This window comes from Bos taurus, chromosome 18 (genome assembly GCF_002263795.3).
Source record: "Bos taurus isolate L1 Dominette 01449 registration number 42190680 breed Hereford chromosome 18, ARS-UCD2.0, whole genome shotgun sequence".
In the NCBI taxonomy this organism is placed as follows: Eukaryota; Metazoa; Chordata; class Mammalia; order Artiodactyla; family Bovidae; genus Bos; species Bos taurus.
Window position 1 is genome coordinate 32,682,029 of NC_037345.1, and position 16,773 is coordinate 32,698,801.

Genomic DNA, 16,773 nt, shown 5'->3' on the forward strand with positions numbered 1-16,773 from the left:
ACAGCGTGACTGGCGTGTTCTTCCCCCAAGTATTGCTATGTTTTGACCTTTGGCCCTACAGAGCAGGTGAAGTATCTTTCACAGAAGTCCCAACCCCTAGACAGCAAGATGGGACCGCAGGAGACTGCAGGCATCCCTGCATCAGAATCCCACCGTGGTCCCTGTCCTCATTCAGAGCTTATGGCCCAAAGCATATTTTAAAACAAAGGTTCAGAAATGAATTGCTCTTTCTTTGATCAAACTTTGAAATGCCACATTTTAAAAGGAGTTACAATTATAAAAGGAAAAAGAAACAGTTTCAACTGTCAGAGTCATTATGATAGCCTGGCAAGATCAAAGTAAGGAAAAATAGAATAACACTGGAGGTCTGATCTGATAACTACACGTGGCAAATGTGTATTTTTTACTCTTCACCCCCGCCAACCCCCAAATGCTCGGTATGGGGCAATAACATCCACATCTTGAACTTTAGAGTTCTAATAGATTCATTCCCACATGGATTCATTTCTCATAAGCATCAAATTACTGATATACAAGATAAGTCCGTATTATATAACAAGTATTGCAAAATCATAGACTGACCTAGATCTTTAGCATCCTTCTTTGATAGAAGATGTGTATGAAGAAAACCTAAGAAGCTAACACCAAGAATGTACAAAAAGGCTTTACACAATGTTACAGAATCTTGTCTGAAAAAAAAATTTGTAAAACATATCCAATTTTAAATAAACAATAAAATCAGCAGACTATAACAGATCATAAATAGGGTTATGAAAAGATCACAAATATCTTAAATTAGAATTATAAATGGGTAATTAGAAATACTTAATTGTTTTCAATGTTAAGAATCAAACCCAGAATTAAAAAAGAATCTTTTTATTTCAAAGGTTGCTTCTTATATTGAAGCTCATATTAAAGCAACAGTACAATGTTCATAAAATATAAGTGTGATGCCGTAACATTTCTTACATGTCAGAATACTGATATTCGTATGTATACTAAAATAAGAACTTTAAAATTGTACAAATAGATACATTAAAAATGACATAGAAATAGGGCGCCTCTCACTGAAACAAGACAGTTATATCTGGCACATATTAGTTTAAGATGAAAGTAGAAGCAAAAAGATTTACAAGAATCAGCAGTAACAAGATTGATGCTCAAGAGACATAATTGTACATTGTATTGTACATACATTGTATGGGTTTAAGCTGGCTGAATATTATATATTTCAAGTTTAAAAATGCACTACATATAGAGTGTCCATAGTTTAAGGCGAAATTACAGCTCAGAACTGTTGTCCTTTCTAATTTTGTGGAAGCATCTTTGACAGATTAAAAACAAAAAGAAGAAAAAAAAAGAGTTCATTGTTCATGACACATAAACAATTTCCCTTCATTGTGAGTTCACCATTAAGACTTCCCCTTCTCTTAAATATTTTGTATGCCAAGTGGTTTTTCTCTAGCCAAGTTGATAAACAACTTCAATATTTGCCTTTTTGTGAGAAAAGGTACTTCACAGTATTTACCACTTTGATGTCCTTGCAGTTTTATTAAATGTATCCTCTCTGTAAAACTTTGCTTGTTTTAAATGAGCCTTTCCTTGATTTAAAAAAATACCTGTTTACATATCTTCTAGATTCCTCAGAACGCCAGACACAGTTCTTAAGGCCAAATTTGTATCGTTATTGTTAAGAGTCGTCATCAAAAGTGTCTTTGGAACCGTACAAGTCCGCTAGTTTCTTAAACCGAGGGCCCCAGTTCTGTAGGTAGTCATAGTCCAAGTCTGAATCTGTGGTAGCCGACTCTAAGGAGCTCAGGGACCCAGCCACGGAGCCCCTGCCTTCGTAACCATAGATCTGGATGGAGTCATACGGAGGGGCAGTCGGGTCATTATCCGCCTCCTGTATTCTCGTGTTGATGAAGTCATCCACATCCACGCTGTTGGGCGCTGGCCGCAGCCCAGGTCTAGGCATGTACTGATACTCAGGCTTGATGTCTTTGCGAGGGATAAATCCATTGATACCATCAGGGTTCTGGAGGGTGGCGATATCAAAGGCTTCTGTGTCTTCTTCCCCACCGCCCTCGTCATCATAGGTGATGATGTTCTCACGGACATCTTCTTCCTCGAAGACGATGAGTGGTTCTTTCTTTTGCCTTCTCAGGGTCACGAACAACACTACAATAACTACAGGGAAAGACAAAGAAAGGAAGCAAAGGTTAAGTCCAGTCTTCTGGGGTTCTCTTCCCAGGGGAACTCTGCTTACCTTAAAGCATGGCGTACACAGGCTTCAGAACAGGGACCAGTCTATGAAATGAGTGCTTTACCTAGAATCCTCAAAGATTTGCAAAAGCTACCTGTCTCTTCCTCTGCAAAAACACTGCCAGGAAAATATTATTATCCAAACAAAGTGGCAAGTTGGAACTATGGTGAGCTTTTTACAAATCAATCTGATACTATTTGGAGGTCATTTCCCAAAGAATTAGGAAGATTCTAAATATGTCTGTCCGTCTGCAGCCTCTTAAATGTGGGTTATGCCTGTCTCTTTTTGCAAAGGAAGGCAGCTGCCTCTCCAAAGTTTACAAATGAGGACACGAGAGACTTGAGGTGCTGTTCTAAAAGAGGTTGCAAGAGCTCTGAGGTGAGGCCAGCACTGAACCCACTACACCTTTATAAGAAACTGAATCATAAGCATGGCTAGACTCTCTTCAGACCACCATATAGAAGAGAGGTAGCTTATAAAGACCCCCAACAGACAAATGACAAATTTTCTCTATTTGTTTGAACAGAAAACAGTGTCAGCTGAAACTCCAGATGAAACCAGTTATTGTCTCTTCTCTGAGAGAGGGGATTCCACCAAACTCAGGCCATCTAGGTAAGTGAGCAGAGTTGCTTACAAAGAAAGCTCAGCCACTGCTTCATTCCTCTGGCAATCCCCCCCACTTCCCCGTAAGAGGCTTCTACAGTCTTTCATTGGAACACATGGGCTTCCCTGGTGGCTCAGTGGTACAGAATCCACCTGCCAGTACAGGAGACATGGGTCGGGAGGATACCTTGGAAAAAGAAATGGCAACCCACTCCAGTATTCTTGCCTGGAAAACCCCATAGAGAGAGGAGCCTGGCATGGGGTCACATGGTGTCTATGGGGTCATAAAAGAGTTAGTCACCACTTAGCAACCAAACAACAGCAACTACATACTCAGCAAGACTGCAGAAAATGTTTGTGACTGAACTTGGCAAGTGACCTTACAGCCTCTTTGGATCCACCATCACTGTGAGATGTAGAATGAGGGTGTGCACTTGCCTAGACTCTGAATGACTTCCAGTGCTCACTAGGCAGTTTTTCCCCTGTGCCTAGTTCCTAACAACACCTTTACCAGGATCACTCCTTTCCACTTTCTTTGCTTGGATAATTTTTAATCTTTCATCACAAAAATCCTTCCTCATATCCCATTCTGATGCCAGACAGGACTGCTGGTATCCATTCTATGTATCCACCTGGCCATCACCATGACACGTGTTACCCTGTTCACACATCTGCCTCTCCCACTCGATGATGAACTTTTCAGAACATTTCTGTTTTCTGTCCCCTCTGCTTGGACTATCCATCCATCCCAGCCCCTTTCCTCAGATGGAACACTCAGAATCTGATAGGTGTGTTACATCCTCCAGGAAGATGTCTCTACCTTCCCACTCAATGTCAGGCACTTTCTACTCTTGTGCCCCCACTGCCTGTTATGTTCATATCCCCAACATGGTGCTCACCATGTGCCTCTGTATTTATCTGCTCATGCCTATTTTCCTCAATAGATGATAAACTTTTTGATCACTGAAATCTTGTATAATTCTTCTCTTTATCCCTCTGGGCTGAACCAGGGCCTGGTATCCTGAAAATACTCATTAACTATTTGCTGAATTCAACTTGTTGGCTCTTCCCTATGCATCGAGGATCCATTAATTCATTCAGTAGACAACTAACCATGATGGAACAAGTATATATTGATGTCTGACATACTTAGATTTGAATCCTGACTTTTTTGTCATGCATGAGTTCTGAGACTTTGGAACTACTGATGCAATCTTCCTGAGGCTTTCCTGCTATTACAGAGTAAACTATAGATGGGACGACGTGCGGAAGAGGGGCACCAAACTCAGCGGGCAAGTGCAGGGAAAGCTTCTCCCAGGTCCCTCCGAGCTGGGGCATATACCCAGATATTACATATGACATCTGGGGTGGGGGGTGGCGGGGAGCCAAGATCCAGCTTCAGCCGGGCCAATGTTCATCCAGTTCCTTGAGTCCTCCATAGACCGTCTTTGACGTCACAATTACTCTTTCTACCTCTAACTCTTCTCATTCTTCTTGTAAGGCAAATGGTTGTTCATATGCTATATCTCTGCCTAAATTGCTCTCCTGAAAAATATTCTGATGTTCTACCTGGGCCTCTGTTGATGCCCCCAGATGTATTCTGCTAGCAGTCTGGTGATGCCAGCAGTTTGCTCAATACAAAGTTCCCCCAACTCTGCTCTAATGCTTGTTTAGTCACCTGCTCCCCCCCGCCATACCCTGAAATAGAGGAGCAGGCAGATACCACTTCTCTTTTTGTCCCAACTTGCACCCACAGTATATAGCACATATAACTTGGGAAATATACGTGTGCCAAGGATGGGCATCTGGTTGAAAGGCCCTTCCTACGGGTGCCCGGGGAGATCCCTTACCCAGGAGAATGACGATGCAGGCAAGGATGGCAATCAGCGCCCCGGTGCTCAGGCCGGCGTTCAGGATGTAGGCTTCTGCGTTGCAGGACAGCAGCGCCCCATTCACGTCACACCCACAGACTTTGATGGTGAGGGTGTTGGTGCTGCTCATGGGAGGGATCCCGCCGTCACTGATCACGATGGGCAGGAGGTACAAGTCCTGCTTCTGCCGACTGAACCCTCCACGCCGGGCATACACCCCCGCGGTATTATCTGTGGGAAGAGGGGAGACAAGGCTCACTTGGAGAGCAAGGCCAGGAAGTCACAGCCTTCACCCTGCTCCATTCAGCTTGGCTGATCTGAGCGTGCTCTTCTCACCACCAAGGCTAACAACCAGAACCGCCCCACTTGTTCTTTAGTCTAGACATCTATAGAAGCCGCTGCCACTTGGCATGACAAAGATCCCTGAGTTTTGTCCCATCTGGAAACAAAATTCAGAAATTGGCTCTTTTTTATTTTGTCAATATGAATGCTTTCAGTGGCTGGGCACCATTTTCTGTTTGAGTGTGTGTCCTTTTCCTCAAATACAAGGACGTATGGGCTTCATTGTATCCTTAGTGAATGATACAATTAAATAGGCGAGTGTGCACTTTCCCAACTTCACGACAAGCCTTTGGCCAGTTTTTGTTAGTTTTTTGAGAGATTTCTAATCCACTCTCAAATCTTGCCCAAACTACGAACCCACTCATAAGTCCTAAAGGGAAATGTTATCTTTAAAATGAAAATATTTTATAAACCTAGCAGCAGGTTTACAGTTTCTCCAAAATTCAAGAAACATCAGCCACCCAGTTGAAAATATCATTCCTGCTTAAAACAATGATGTTTTCTCTGTTGCTTACACAACACAGCCCACGTCTACACAGTGGATCACCAGATAGTTCCCTGATCTAGATTTACCTTGCCTTCCAGCCTCACGCCTGCTGTTTCCCGCACACCCAGTTCAGCCTGCTGTGCAGAACTTAATGATCGTTCCCCAGCACACCATATTCTTTGTACGCCTTGACTTTGACCCTTTGCTTTAAAATGCCCTCCGATCCACCCAAAGTTCCTTTAATCATGACAAGTGAGTTTCTCAAGCCTCAAAACTGAATCCAAAGTCTCCTTTCTAGACCTCTCCCCCCATCTCCGTTGGGACCCAGCACGCTGTACATTCCTATAAAAATCAGTCTCCCACTCTTCTGTCATTATTTGTTGGCATAAAATACTTGGTTCTCCCCTAGACTGTGGACTTCTGGAAAACAGGGGCTGTTATCTGCTTCATCTCAGTCCCTCCAGTGCTGGACACACAGCAGACATTCAACAAATATTTGTTGAACAAATGTCGTAACCATGTTTTGGGAAAGGTTTCACCCAAGTTCCAGATGTTGGTTTTCATGTATTTCTCAATCTTTTGTAACCTATTCCCAAATGCTTCCTCATCATGTTTTCTGCATATCTCTACCCGCCAAAAAGATTTTTTCTAGACCATATGCTCTGCGCTTGGAAAATATTGCTATTATAAAACAGTGGAAGTTTTGAATATGCTCCATCAAATTACACTGACACACACACACACACACACACACACTCAATATGGCATGCCTCATTTTGTGAGGTTGGAATCAGTAATTTATAGCAAGGTTATGACCAAGATGATGGCCCATTGCTTTGAATGAATTGATAGTACCATGAATTAGCTCTTGTGGTAGGAAAAATTATCCTAGAACCTAAAAGCTGAATTCATATGTTTAGGTTAAAGAAATTGTAACATAGTCTGTGTGAGGTAAAAAAAAAAAAAAAAATCTATACCAGGTTCAGTCTCATTTAGGACTGAATAGATATTTTGAGTATTGCAGAAGCTAAGGTGTGTGCGCTGGCTGGTTTTTGGCAAATCTTATTAATGACAGATCTTCTGCCCTTTGCTGCCAATCTCTCAATCAAAACAGGGCAGAACTGCCAGCCCTCTTCTCTATATTTTCTGAAGTTTGTGTGATTAGCATATATTGCTCTTATCACTGGAGAAAAATTATATGTACTACGAAAAATCATGATTTTTTTTAAAAGCTGGTCAAATAGAATGTAAACTTAACATTCCATTTGCTGACTGTTCTTTCCTATTGTAGGCTATACCATTGTTCTATGCTTAACAAACACAAAAAAACTGACATATATACATAAATTACTTCAAATGTTATTTTTTCCTTCTCATAATTTTATTTGAATTCAAGTAAGACTTTCACAAATTAAATGTTAAAACATTTACTGTATTTTAATGATCTGAAATATCACAAATGCCATGCCATCATGAATAAAAATAAATATGAAAAAATTTATGAAGAAATTAATTAAATTGCTTGGTCAAATATACCTCTCTGATATGAATGACACCCCCAAGAGATGTCATCTATTGAGTCCCATCCTGTTACCCATGGAGAAGTTTGGTGGGAACGTGACCTGAGTGTTTTTATTTTTCTTTAAACCTGTGGAGGCCATGGCTTAAAAATCTACTCTTCAGTGTGCAATCCATGCAAAACTGTACCTCCAGATGACAGCAGGCTGGCTTACACATGGAGGTAATTGAAAATCAAACACTAGTGGAAAACATGTATCTGAGCAGGACACCAGCCTGTGAATTCAAGATGTTTCATATTCCGAACAGCTGAGTCCTCTCAGACACACTGAGACTATGAAATGAAAGCTCATCAAAGGACCCAGCTGACTGAATCGTTTATTGTCTCTGAGTGATTCATCAGTAGAATCTCAAGAACTTTTAAAAAATGTTTCACATATGGATTTTAAGATTAGTTTGAGAGGTGGAAAATAAATGGACTGAATGTCTGTTCCTCGGCATGGTCCAAACACATGTTTTAGAAGGAGTCATTTGTCCTGCCAGAGCCTTACTTGTTCACCTTTAAAGTGAGGACACAAGTTGATAGCAAGCATGCCTCATGGGGTTCCGATTAGTAGTAACAGTTGCTCAGTCATGTCCAACTTTTTGTGACCCCACGGACCCCGCCAGTCTCCTCTGTCCATGGGATTTTCCAGGCAAGAATACTGGAGTGGATTGCCATTCCCTTCTCCAGAGGATCTTTCTGACCCAGGAATTGAACCATGGTCTCCTGCATTGCAGGAGAACTCTTAACCCTGTGAGCTACAGGGAAGACCTGGGGTTGCGATTAGGACCAAATAATAAAAACCTCTGGTTGTGCTCTGGGCTGTGCTTCCAGGAAGCTCAGGAATCCTTCTATAGGAAAACCCGGCACCAGAATCCAGGTCCTCCAGAGCTCGTGAACTGGTGCGGAGTAGGATATGGCATAGTTAGACGAGAAGCATGTCTAACCAGACTAGCTTGGCACTTAGGTGGTTGCTGTTGCTTGAATGCATACAATATCCCCCCTTTAGATCTAGACATCAGCACCAATGGGGGGATGGTGCTGCAGGGAGGGCCATATTGGAGGAGACAGCACCATGTCTGTGATGGTCTTTCTTGTTGTCCACTCTGGTCACTGATCCTTTATGAACAAGAAGAACCACTATAGGCAGGGAGTCCATGAAAAACAACTCGAGCAAAATACATGGAAAATGAAACTGACAATAATAATAAAACCTCTGTAGGAAATCATTTTTGTATCCTAGGTTTGGCTACAGATTCTCTCATTATTTTAATTAGCCAGCTACTCTATATCCATCTTTGAGAGGGTCCCCTCAATTTGGACATACACATTTCTGAGATGTACGGGTCACACAAGAAAAAAAATAAGAGCTTCTGTAAGACATATTTTCAGGGAAGTGTCAAATTGATTCCATGGTTAATAAGACGAGGCAGAAAATGACAAATGTTCTATCAATTTTTAAGTTTTCATCAAGAGATTTCTCAAATCCTTCTCCTTTATTACTGTTGTTGTTAAGTCACTAAGCCGTGTCCAACTCTTTGCCACCCCATGGACCGCAGGCCCCTGTATCCTGCTGTCTCCTGGCGTTTGCTCGTATTCACGTCCATTGAGTCAGGGATGCTATCTAAACATCCCCTCTGCCACCCTCTTCTTTTGCCTTCAGTCTTTTCTAATGAGTCAGCTCTTCACATCAGGTGGGCAAAGTATTCTCTTTTATAAAGCTTCCAAAGAGCAAATCTCAGTATTTGGGGTTCAACAGATCTGGGTTTGAATCATGACTCTTCTACATATTAATTGCCTGACATTTGGACATATTAGGTAAATGTCTTAAGTTGCTATATTCTCATCCAGGAAATTAATAGTTTTTAGGGTTAAATTTGATTCCATTCATAAAGGCATTTAGCACAGTGCCAGGCTGTTGCAGATGACCAGTAAATATCAATTCTTTTTTGGAAGTTCTCCTCTTTGTGCAGTAGACTAATGAGGAAGAGAAACATATTGGCAAAGAGAGGAAAGTGAATTCTTAGAAATGTCATTGCAGCCTTGAATGCAATTGCCTACAGAGAAGGGCGCTTCCTTCAGAGGTGGGAAGATAGTTCATGCTCTTCAGTTCTGGGTAAGGTATTTCCCATGGTAAGAAAATGTTTTTCAATCACCTTGGTGTTTCATCCTGACACCTTATATTCTTCTCCCTGTCCACAAACATGGAAGCCTTTCCTTTCCACCACCCCCCCCCCGCCATCTTAGGCAAAAACTTGCAAATGAGGTCATTAATTACTAGTATATGTCTTGTACAAACTGTAGTATTTCTATTAATGGTAAATAAGTTCAGGTTTCAAATTTTTATGTCTACAACCTAGACTCCTAACTGGATGCTATTTTTATCTGCATACTTTGTGATTACTTTAACAAAAGGTAAAAGTTCTTCATAATGATGGTCTCCATGGTACCGGTTTGGAGATACAAACGTAAGGGCCATGATGATGATATCACCCAAGGGAGGGATATATACAAAGGATATTAAAAGGGAAAATTATGATAGGGAAGCAGCCTTTGATACGTCAACTGCACTGGGTGCCAGTCTTGTATTAGCCAAAAGAAAAACAACCAGGGCAAAATGGCAAACTCAGTCGTGTCTGACTCTGTGACCCCATGGACTATAGCCTTTCAGACTCCTCTGTCCATGGGATTTTCCAGGCAAGAATACTGAGTGGGTTGCCATTTCCTTCTCCAGGGGATCTTCCCGACCCAGGGATCGAACCTGGGTTTCCCGCACTGCAGGGAGACTACCATCTGAGCCACCAGGGAAGCCATATATGGGCATAGCAACCTGAAAAGAGGAATCACTGCAGCAAAGGATTTAGTACTTTCTGCTCTCATCATGATGTCAGAAGAGAGGCTTGGCCTAAAGTGAGAGAATAGTGCCCTAAAGAGCATCTTAAGACACTCTTCCTTACCACTTCTTTTCCTCTGTCCCTCTCTGCTCCAAAGCTAAAGATCCCCCTACTGATCAACTTGATCAGAGATGTTAATACTTAGCCTGTGCAGACAGACACTGTCTGCATCCTACTAGAGCCCATCTCTTGAGACTGCAAAAGATCTAGGCCAAGCCTTGCTCTTATTTAATTCACTTCTGACCTAAATCTACCTAATTTACCCTTTCTGCTCCAACCTTAGCAACAAACTAAATCCATCCACCCCATTAAAAGCTTCCACACACTTGAAGACAGTTATGCAGTCCCTAGCAGAATAATCATGACGTGATTATGTTCCTCTACTCTTGCCTGGAAAATCCCATGGATGGAGGAGCCTGGTAGGCTGCAGTCCATGGGGTCGCTAAGAGTCAGGCACGACTGAGCGACTTCACTTTCACTTTTCACCTTCATGCATTGGAGAAGGAAATGGCAACCCACTCCAGTGTTCTTGCCTGGAGAATCCCAGGGACGGGGGAGCCTGGTGGGCTGTCGTCTATGGGGTTGCTCAGAGTCAGACACAACTGAAGTGACTTAGCAGCAGCAGCAGGGTCTTTTCTACTTTCCTTATATATGTGGCAATAGCTCTATCAGGATAATGAAAAAAAAAAAAATATATATATATATATAAAGTGTGTCCCAAAAGTATTTAGTGAAGCTTCAAACTTTTAAAATTTCAGAAAGACACATGCTACAGAATTATTGTACAAAAGACATCATTGAAAAGTTTAGTTATTTAGAGTTTTTGGTACCCATTTACATTTGTGATTTTTGAAAAAATAATTTTAATTTTTGATAGCAGTATTTGTGACACCTTGAATCTGAGGGAGGGACTGAAATAATAGAAATTTCAAATAATGTTTTTAAAGTTTGTAGCACTAACTTTCTGAGATGACTAATGCTTAAAGGTAAACTTAATAGTTTCTGTATATATCTTTTATTGTCTTTCTAAACACTGTATAAGCCACCTATCTACCTGTAGTCATTGCTCATATTGAATATTTCACAATCTATGGCAACTATTTGAATGTGTGTCTTCTCCAATGGACAGTAACATCCTTGAAGGCAAGAACCTTGCTTATTCATCTTTGTTTGGTCAGCAGTGTTTTGTGAGCTAGAAAATTAAACAGTTGAAGGAGGTTTCTGTCATTACATTCAGCATCCATCTGGCTTTTCCACACAGTCAGATTTTACTGACTTAATAGCTTGCCATCAGTTTCCAGACTGCCTATCTTCTCCCACTTTGTACTTTTGAACCCAACTTGATCATCACTGCCTCTATCTATATTATAGATTTTGTTCCTGGAAAATATCATCTCTTTATCTCATAATTTTTTCTTATTATTTTTGGTGAGTCAGATTTAATTAAGTAACATTTATTGAGCTGCTAATATGTGCAAAACTTATTCTTTGTTACTTTCACCTACTTAACCCCAAAGAAATTTTGAACTATGTGCAACATTTCTCTTCCCATAGCATTTCCAGAAACATACACACCTTCAAAAACAAACCAGTATCCAGATGTAAAAAGAAATCTATTATTTTTCTAAAATTTTGGAATGATGGAAATGCTACAGTGAGGTAAATTCTATGAGACTAGCCTTAAAATATTAATGTAGAAAATAGTTTGATCCAAGACTCAGAAGGCTATGTATCCCCTGTAAATGAAGGCCTACATCTTACAGAGGAAGGGGGATTATGATCTTTTAATTTTATCTCTGATACTGAGATTCAAAATTCAAAACACTACAAATAACACGGGAATAACTGCCTATGTGCGTGTATATATGCACATAGATTTGATGCTTTTGAACTGTGGTGTTGGAGAAAACTCTTGAGAGTCCCTTGGACAGCAAGGAGATCAAACCAGTCAATCCTAAAGGAAATCAGTCCTGAATATTCATTGGAAGGACTGATGCTGAAGCTGAAGCTCCAATGTTTTGGCCACCTGATGCAAAGAGCTGACTCATTGGAAAAGACCCTAATGCTGGGAAAGATTGAAGCCAGGAGGAGAAGGGGATGACAGAGGATGAGATGGTTGGATGGCATCACTGACTTGATGGACACAAGTTTGAGCAAGGAGTTGGTGATGGACAAGGAGGCTTGGCATGCCACAGTCCATGGGGTCACGAAGAGTTGGATATGACTGACCTGGGCTGAACTGACCTGATGTGTATAGGAGCATCTAAGTGTGCGCTCTTTGTTGGTGTCAACAGACTTTTCAGGTTGTAGTTTATCACATTCCTGAGAATCAACTCTCCTTCCACTTTTGTTAGAGGATAATTTTCTCTTGGTGATAGAGAGGGAGAAAGGAACGTATTTCCTGGTTTTAGAAAAGGAAAACTACCAAGGAATTCAGTGGGAGATAAACATTTAGGGTCTTTTAATGAGTTGAGAAATCCCAAGGGTTAAGTCACTGACCAGAGTGAACCTTGAAAGAATAATGTATCTAATTCACCAAAAACCTATTTCTCCTTCTTTAAGGTTGAGGAGGGGGTGGGTTTCCAGACAAATTGTGTTCTGTGTTGGACAAACCACAGCAGTGAATTTCAGGCAGAAAAGGAACATAATTATTTATACAGTGAAAATGTCAGGGCATTAAAAGCCATCTGCCATTTTGATCTGCCAACAGAGAATCTTCCATATTGAAGCAATTAAGGGGGGAAAAGTCCCACAGAAATCTGTTTAATTATCTTTAAATTATAAAAGTGAAAAGCTAGAAGCATATTTGGATGTTTTTTGGTGCTGCTCATCAGAAAAAGAATTGTCATTCGTTTAGACCAAAAAAAAAAAAAAAGAAGAAAGAAAGAAAGATGTTTGCCAGTTGGTCTAATCAGGATGAATCTGTCTTGGCTATCTTTCCTTACCCAGCCAAACCTGCTTTCCATACAAACTTTTTTTGTTCTATTTTTAAAAATATTTTTAATTAATTTATTTTTTATTGAAGGATAATTGCTTTACAGGATTTTGCTCTTTTTTTGTCAAACCTCAACATGAATCACCCATAGGCATACATATGTCCCCTCCGTTTTGAAGCTCCCTCCCATCTTCCTCCCCATCCCCCTAGGTTGATGCAGAGCTCCTGTTTGAGTTTCCTGAGCCATGCAGCAAATTCCCATTGGCTCTCTATTTTACATATGGTAATGTAAGTTTCCATGTTACTCTTTCCATATATCTCACCCTCTCCTCCCCTCTCCCTATGTCCATAAGTCTATTCTCTATGTCTGTTTCTCTCCACTGTTGCCCTGTAAATAAATTCTTCAGTACCATTTTTCTAGATTCCATATATATGTGTTAGAATATGGTATTTATCTTTCTCTTTCTGACTCACTTCACTCTGTATAATAGGTCCTAGGTTCATCCACCTCATTAGAACTGACTCAAATGCATTCCTTTTTATGGCTGAGTAATATTCCATTGTGTCTATATACCACAATTCTTTACCCATTCATCTGTCGATGGACATCTGGTTGCTTCCATGTTCTAGCTATTGAAATAGTGCTGCAATGAACAATGAGATACATGTGTCTCTTTCAATTTTCGTTTCCTTGAGGTATATGCCTAGGAGTGGGATTGCTGGGTCATATGGTGCTTTTATTCCTAGTTGTTCTATTTTTTTTAATTTGATTTAATTTGATTTTTTAGCAGTTTAAACTTAACTCTGAATGTATCATGTATCAGAACTCATTTGATCTGCAACTTGGTGCATATTAGATAATATACTTACAAATTTAATACATTTGAAAGTCATCTCTTCCTGGATCCAGACCTTAGATGTCCAATATCACTTTGTGCAATAATATATGATGAAAGGATAAAGGGATGGAAGGGGTGGCTGATCTGGTACTGACTCCTTCAGAACTTTCCAACAGAGAAAGAAGGGTTGTCTTTTTTAGCCTGGAGCTTATCTCATAACATAATCATTTTTCCACAATAATAAATAAGCCCCAAAATGACTGAAGCACATTGCATGTCTTTCTATCTACTTTTTCCACTTTAATTCATGCATTTGGTCAACCCACTTTTTTTTTTAAGTTTTGGGATGCCAGAGCTCATATTCTAATGGGAGAGAGACAGAGAAACGTATGCTTAGAACGCAGAGTGATTAAAAAACACTAGAGGTTAGTGCAGTGTTCCTGGAGCACAGAGGATGTAGCATCCAGGGATGGGCTGGGATGCCCAACAGAGCTTCACCTAAGAGACTTCATTTACTACGCGACTTGAAAGAGGAGGTATAATAGGCAGGGACGGGGATACATTTCCACAGAACAAAAGCATGGGCATGTGAGAACACAGCGTATTTGGGAAAATAAAGATGGTTTGAAGTTTCTGGAGCATGGTTTACAGTAACAAGAGAAAGGAGATGATAGACCCAAAGTTTATGGGAAGTAGGTCATATCATTTCTTGCTCACTAGGCTATAAAGTTTCAGTTAAAGCCATAGGAAATGGAGACCCATAGGAGAATTTAAAAAAGAAAGACATTATCAGTGGGGGCAAGTTAAGTTACATGGGGGCACGAGTAGAGTCAGCCTGTTTGGAGGCCGCCGTGATGGTTACAGCTCCTCTGCAGGAGGTCATGGACAGTCACTACCAAAATCACCTGTGCTTTCACGAAACAGCTAACTTTGCTGCATGTGCTTTAGGAATCTCCTGATACATGGGACTATATCTCACTCGCTGCTACAGCCAACATTTAATCTTTAACCCTTGCTCTTTCCTCTACATTTTATCATTATGTGGAATAGAGGTTTGGAAATTAGAAATATGAAGTTCAAAATCAGGATATTTCAATTTAATGTATCAATTAGGTCAGGGGTCAAAATCATACTATCTTATTATTAGTATCCAAAAATTGTGTTAAAAACTGAACATCTGTTTTTTAAAATAAAATTAAAATGGAAAGGAAGCTTCCTAAAATACACACAACACAAATCTTAATTTTAATCTAACAATCAATATTATGCTTAACAATAAAACTCTATAAATAATATACCCATTAAATTAACAAGTAAAGCCATTATTATTGCTATTATTTAACACATAAAGCACAAATCTACGCAGTTTGTCAAAAAAACCCAATTTTTTTTTAAAAAAGATGAAGCAAATTGTCATTATTTAATTTTTATGTAGTTGTTTCCCTAGAAAACCTAGGAAAATAGCTGAGAAGTTATATTAATAACTTCTCAGTGTCCAATAATAAATGAACTAAGTAAAATAGCTATAGTTTATACTAAAAATTGTCACTTAGAAAATATACATAATTTTAAAAATCTATCCTAGGACAGCATCCAAAATATAAAGTAGCTAGTCATTATCTTAATAAGAAATACTAAGAACAAAAATGAAGAAAACTATAAAATATCCCTTATGGTAATTAAAAAGAGAACAGATTCAGTGGAAACTCAGATCATGCTTCTGGATAGGAAGAATACTTTAAAATTCTTAGTTTTTAAATTAATCTGTAAATTTAAGGTAAACACAACAAAATTCATGAAGATACTTATCAAGCACCTAAAAAAGTTCTAAATTATATCTGGAGGAACAAAGAAACCAAAATCTAAGGAAGAGTAATAAAAGGAAAACAATGTGGACAAATTTTAGATTTTAACATAATATGTGTGAAACCATTAATGAAAAATATGATGCTTTCATGAGAGTAACTAGAATAGGAAATGTTGATAATCTATAAAATTTAGCAGTATGTAATGCAGGTGAAAATAAGGATGGTGTTACAAAGAAGCTAGAAATGACTATTTCTTAAATAACATTTTAAAAATGGCCAACAAAGGGAGCCTGTGTATTTATCTCATAAGGATAAAAGGTTGGAATGGGAAATGTGATATATAAGAGAGAAGCTAAGTGAATATTGATGTCAATTTTTCATGAGGCAAATCTTGCTAAGAATAATATTACACAGAAAAACTGAAAGGTCATGTACACACTGCTATATTTAAAATGGATAGCCAACAAAAACCTATTGTGCAGCACATGGAACTCTGCTCAGTGACATGTGCCAGCCTGGATGGAAGCGGGGTTTGGGGGAGAATGAATACACGTATATGTATGGCTGAATCTCTTCATCATTCACCTGAAGCTGTCACAACACTGTCAATTGGCTACACCCCAATACAAAATGGTTTTGGTCTTAAAAAATTAAAACGAAAAAAAAAACTTAAAAAACACACAGCATAAACAGGACTGAAAGAACATTGAAACAGTGGGGAGATTATGCAGTAGGTATGATAAGACATGCTATCAAGGTTATGCTCAAAATTCTCTATGCAGAGCTTCAGCAGTATGTGAACCAAGAACTTCCAGATGTACAAGCTGGGTTTAGAAAAGGCAAAGGAACCAGAGATCCAATTGCCAATATTCCTTGGATCATAGAGAAAGCAAGGGAATTCCAGAAAAACATCTACTTCTGTTTCATTGACTATGTGAAAGTCTTTGACTGTGTGGATCACAACAAACTGTGGAAAATTATTAAAGAGATGGGAATATCAGACCACCTTACTGCCTCCTCTGAAACCTGTATGCAGGTCAGGAAGCAACGGTTAGAACTGGACATGCAACAACAGATTGGTTCAAAATTGGGAAAGGAGTGAGGCGAGGCTGTATATTGTCACCCTGCTCACTTAATTTATATGAAGAGTACATCATGTGAAATGCCAGG

At 39.6% G+C, this 16,773-nt stretch overlaps 1 protein-coding gene across 4 annotated transcripts in view; it reads right to left on the bottom strand.

Annotated features, from left to right (window-relative positions):
* Positions 1–860: 860 nt before the first annotated feature.
* Positions 861–16,773, bottom strand: part of CDH11 (cadherin 11) — a 154,142-nt gene continuing 138,229 nt past the window's right edge. For all 4 annotated transcript variants that reach the window (XM_005218747.5, XM_005218749.5, XM_059877024.1 and 1 more), the window contains exons 12-13: positions 4,717–4,968; positions 861–2,187 (exon numbers count right to left, since the gene is read on the bottom strand). In XM_005218747.5, the coding sequence (XP_005218804.1) occupies positions 1,691–2,187; positions 4,717–4,968 (749 nt within the window). In that variant the 3' untranslated portion in view covers positions 861–1,690. The remainder of the gene's footprint in view (positions 2,188–4,716; positions 4,969–16,773) is intronic.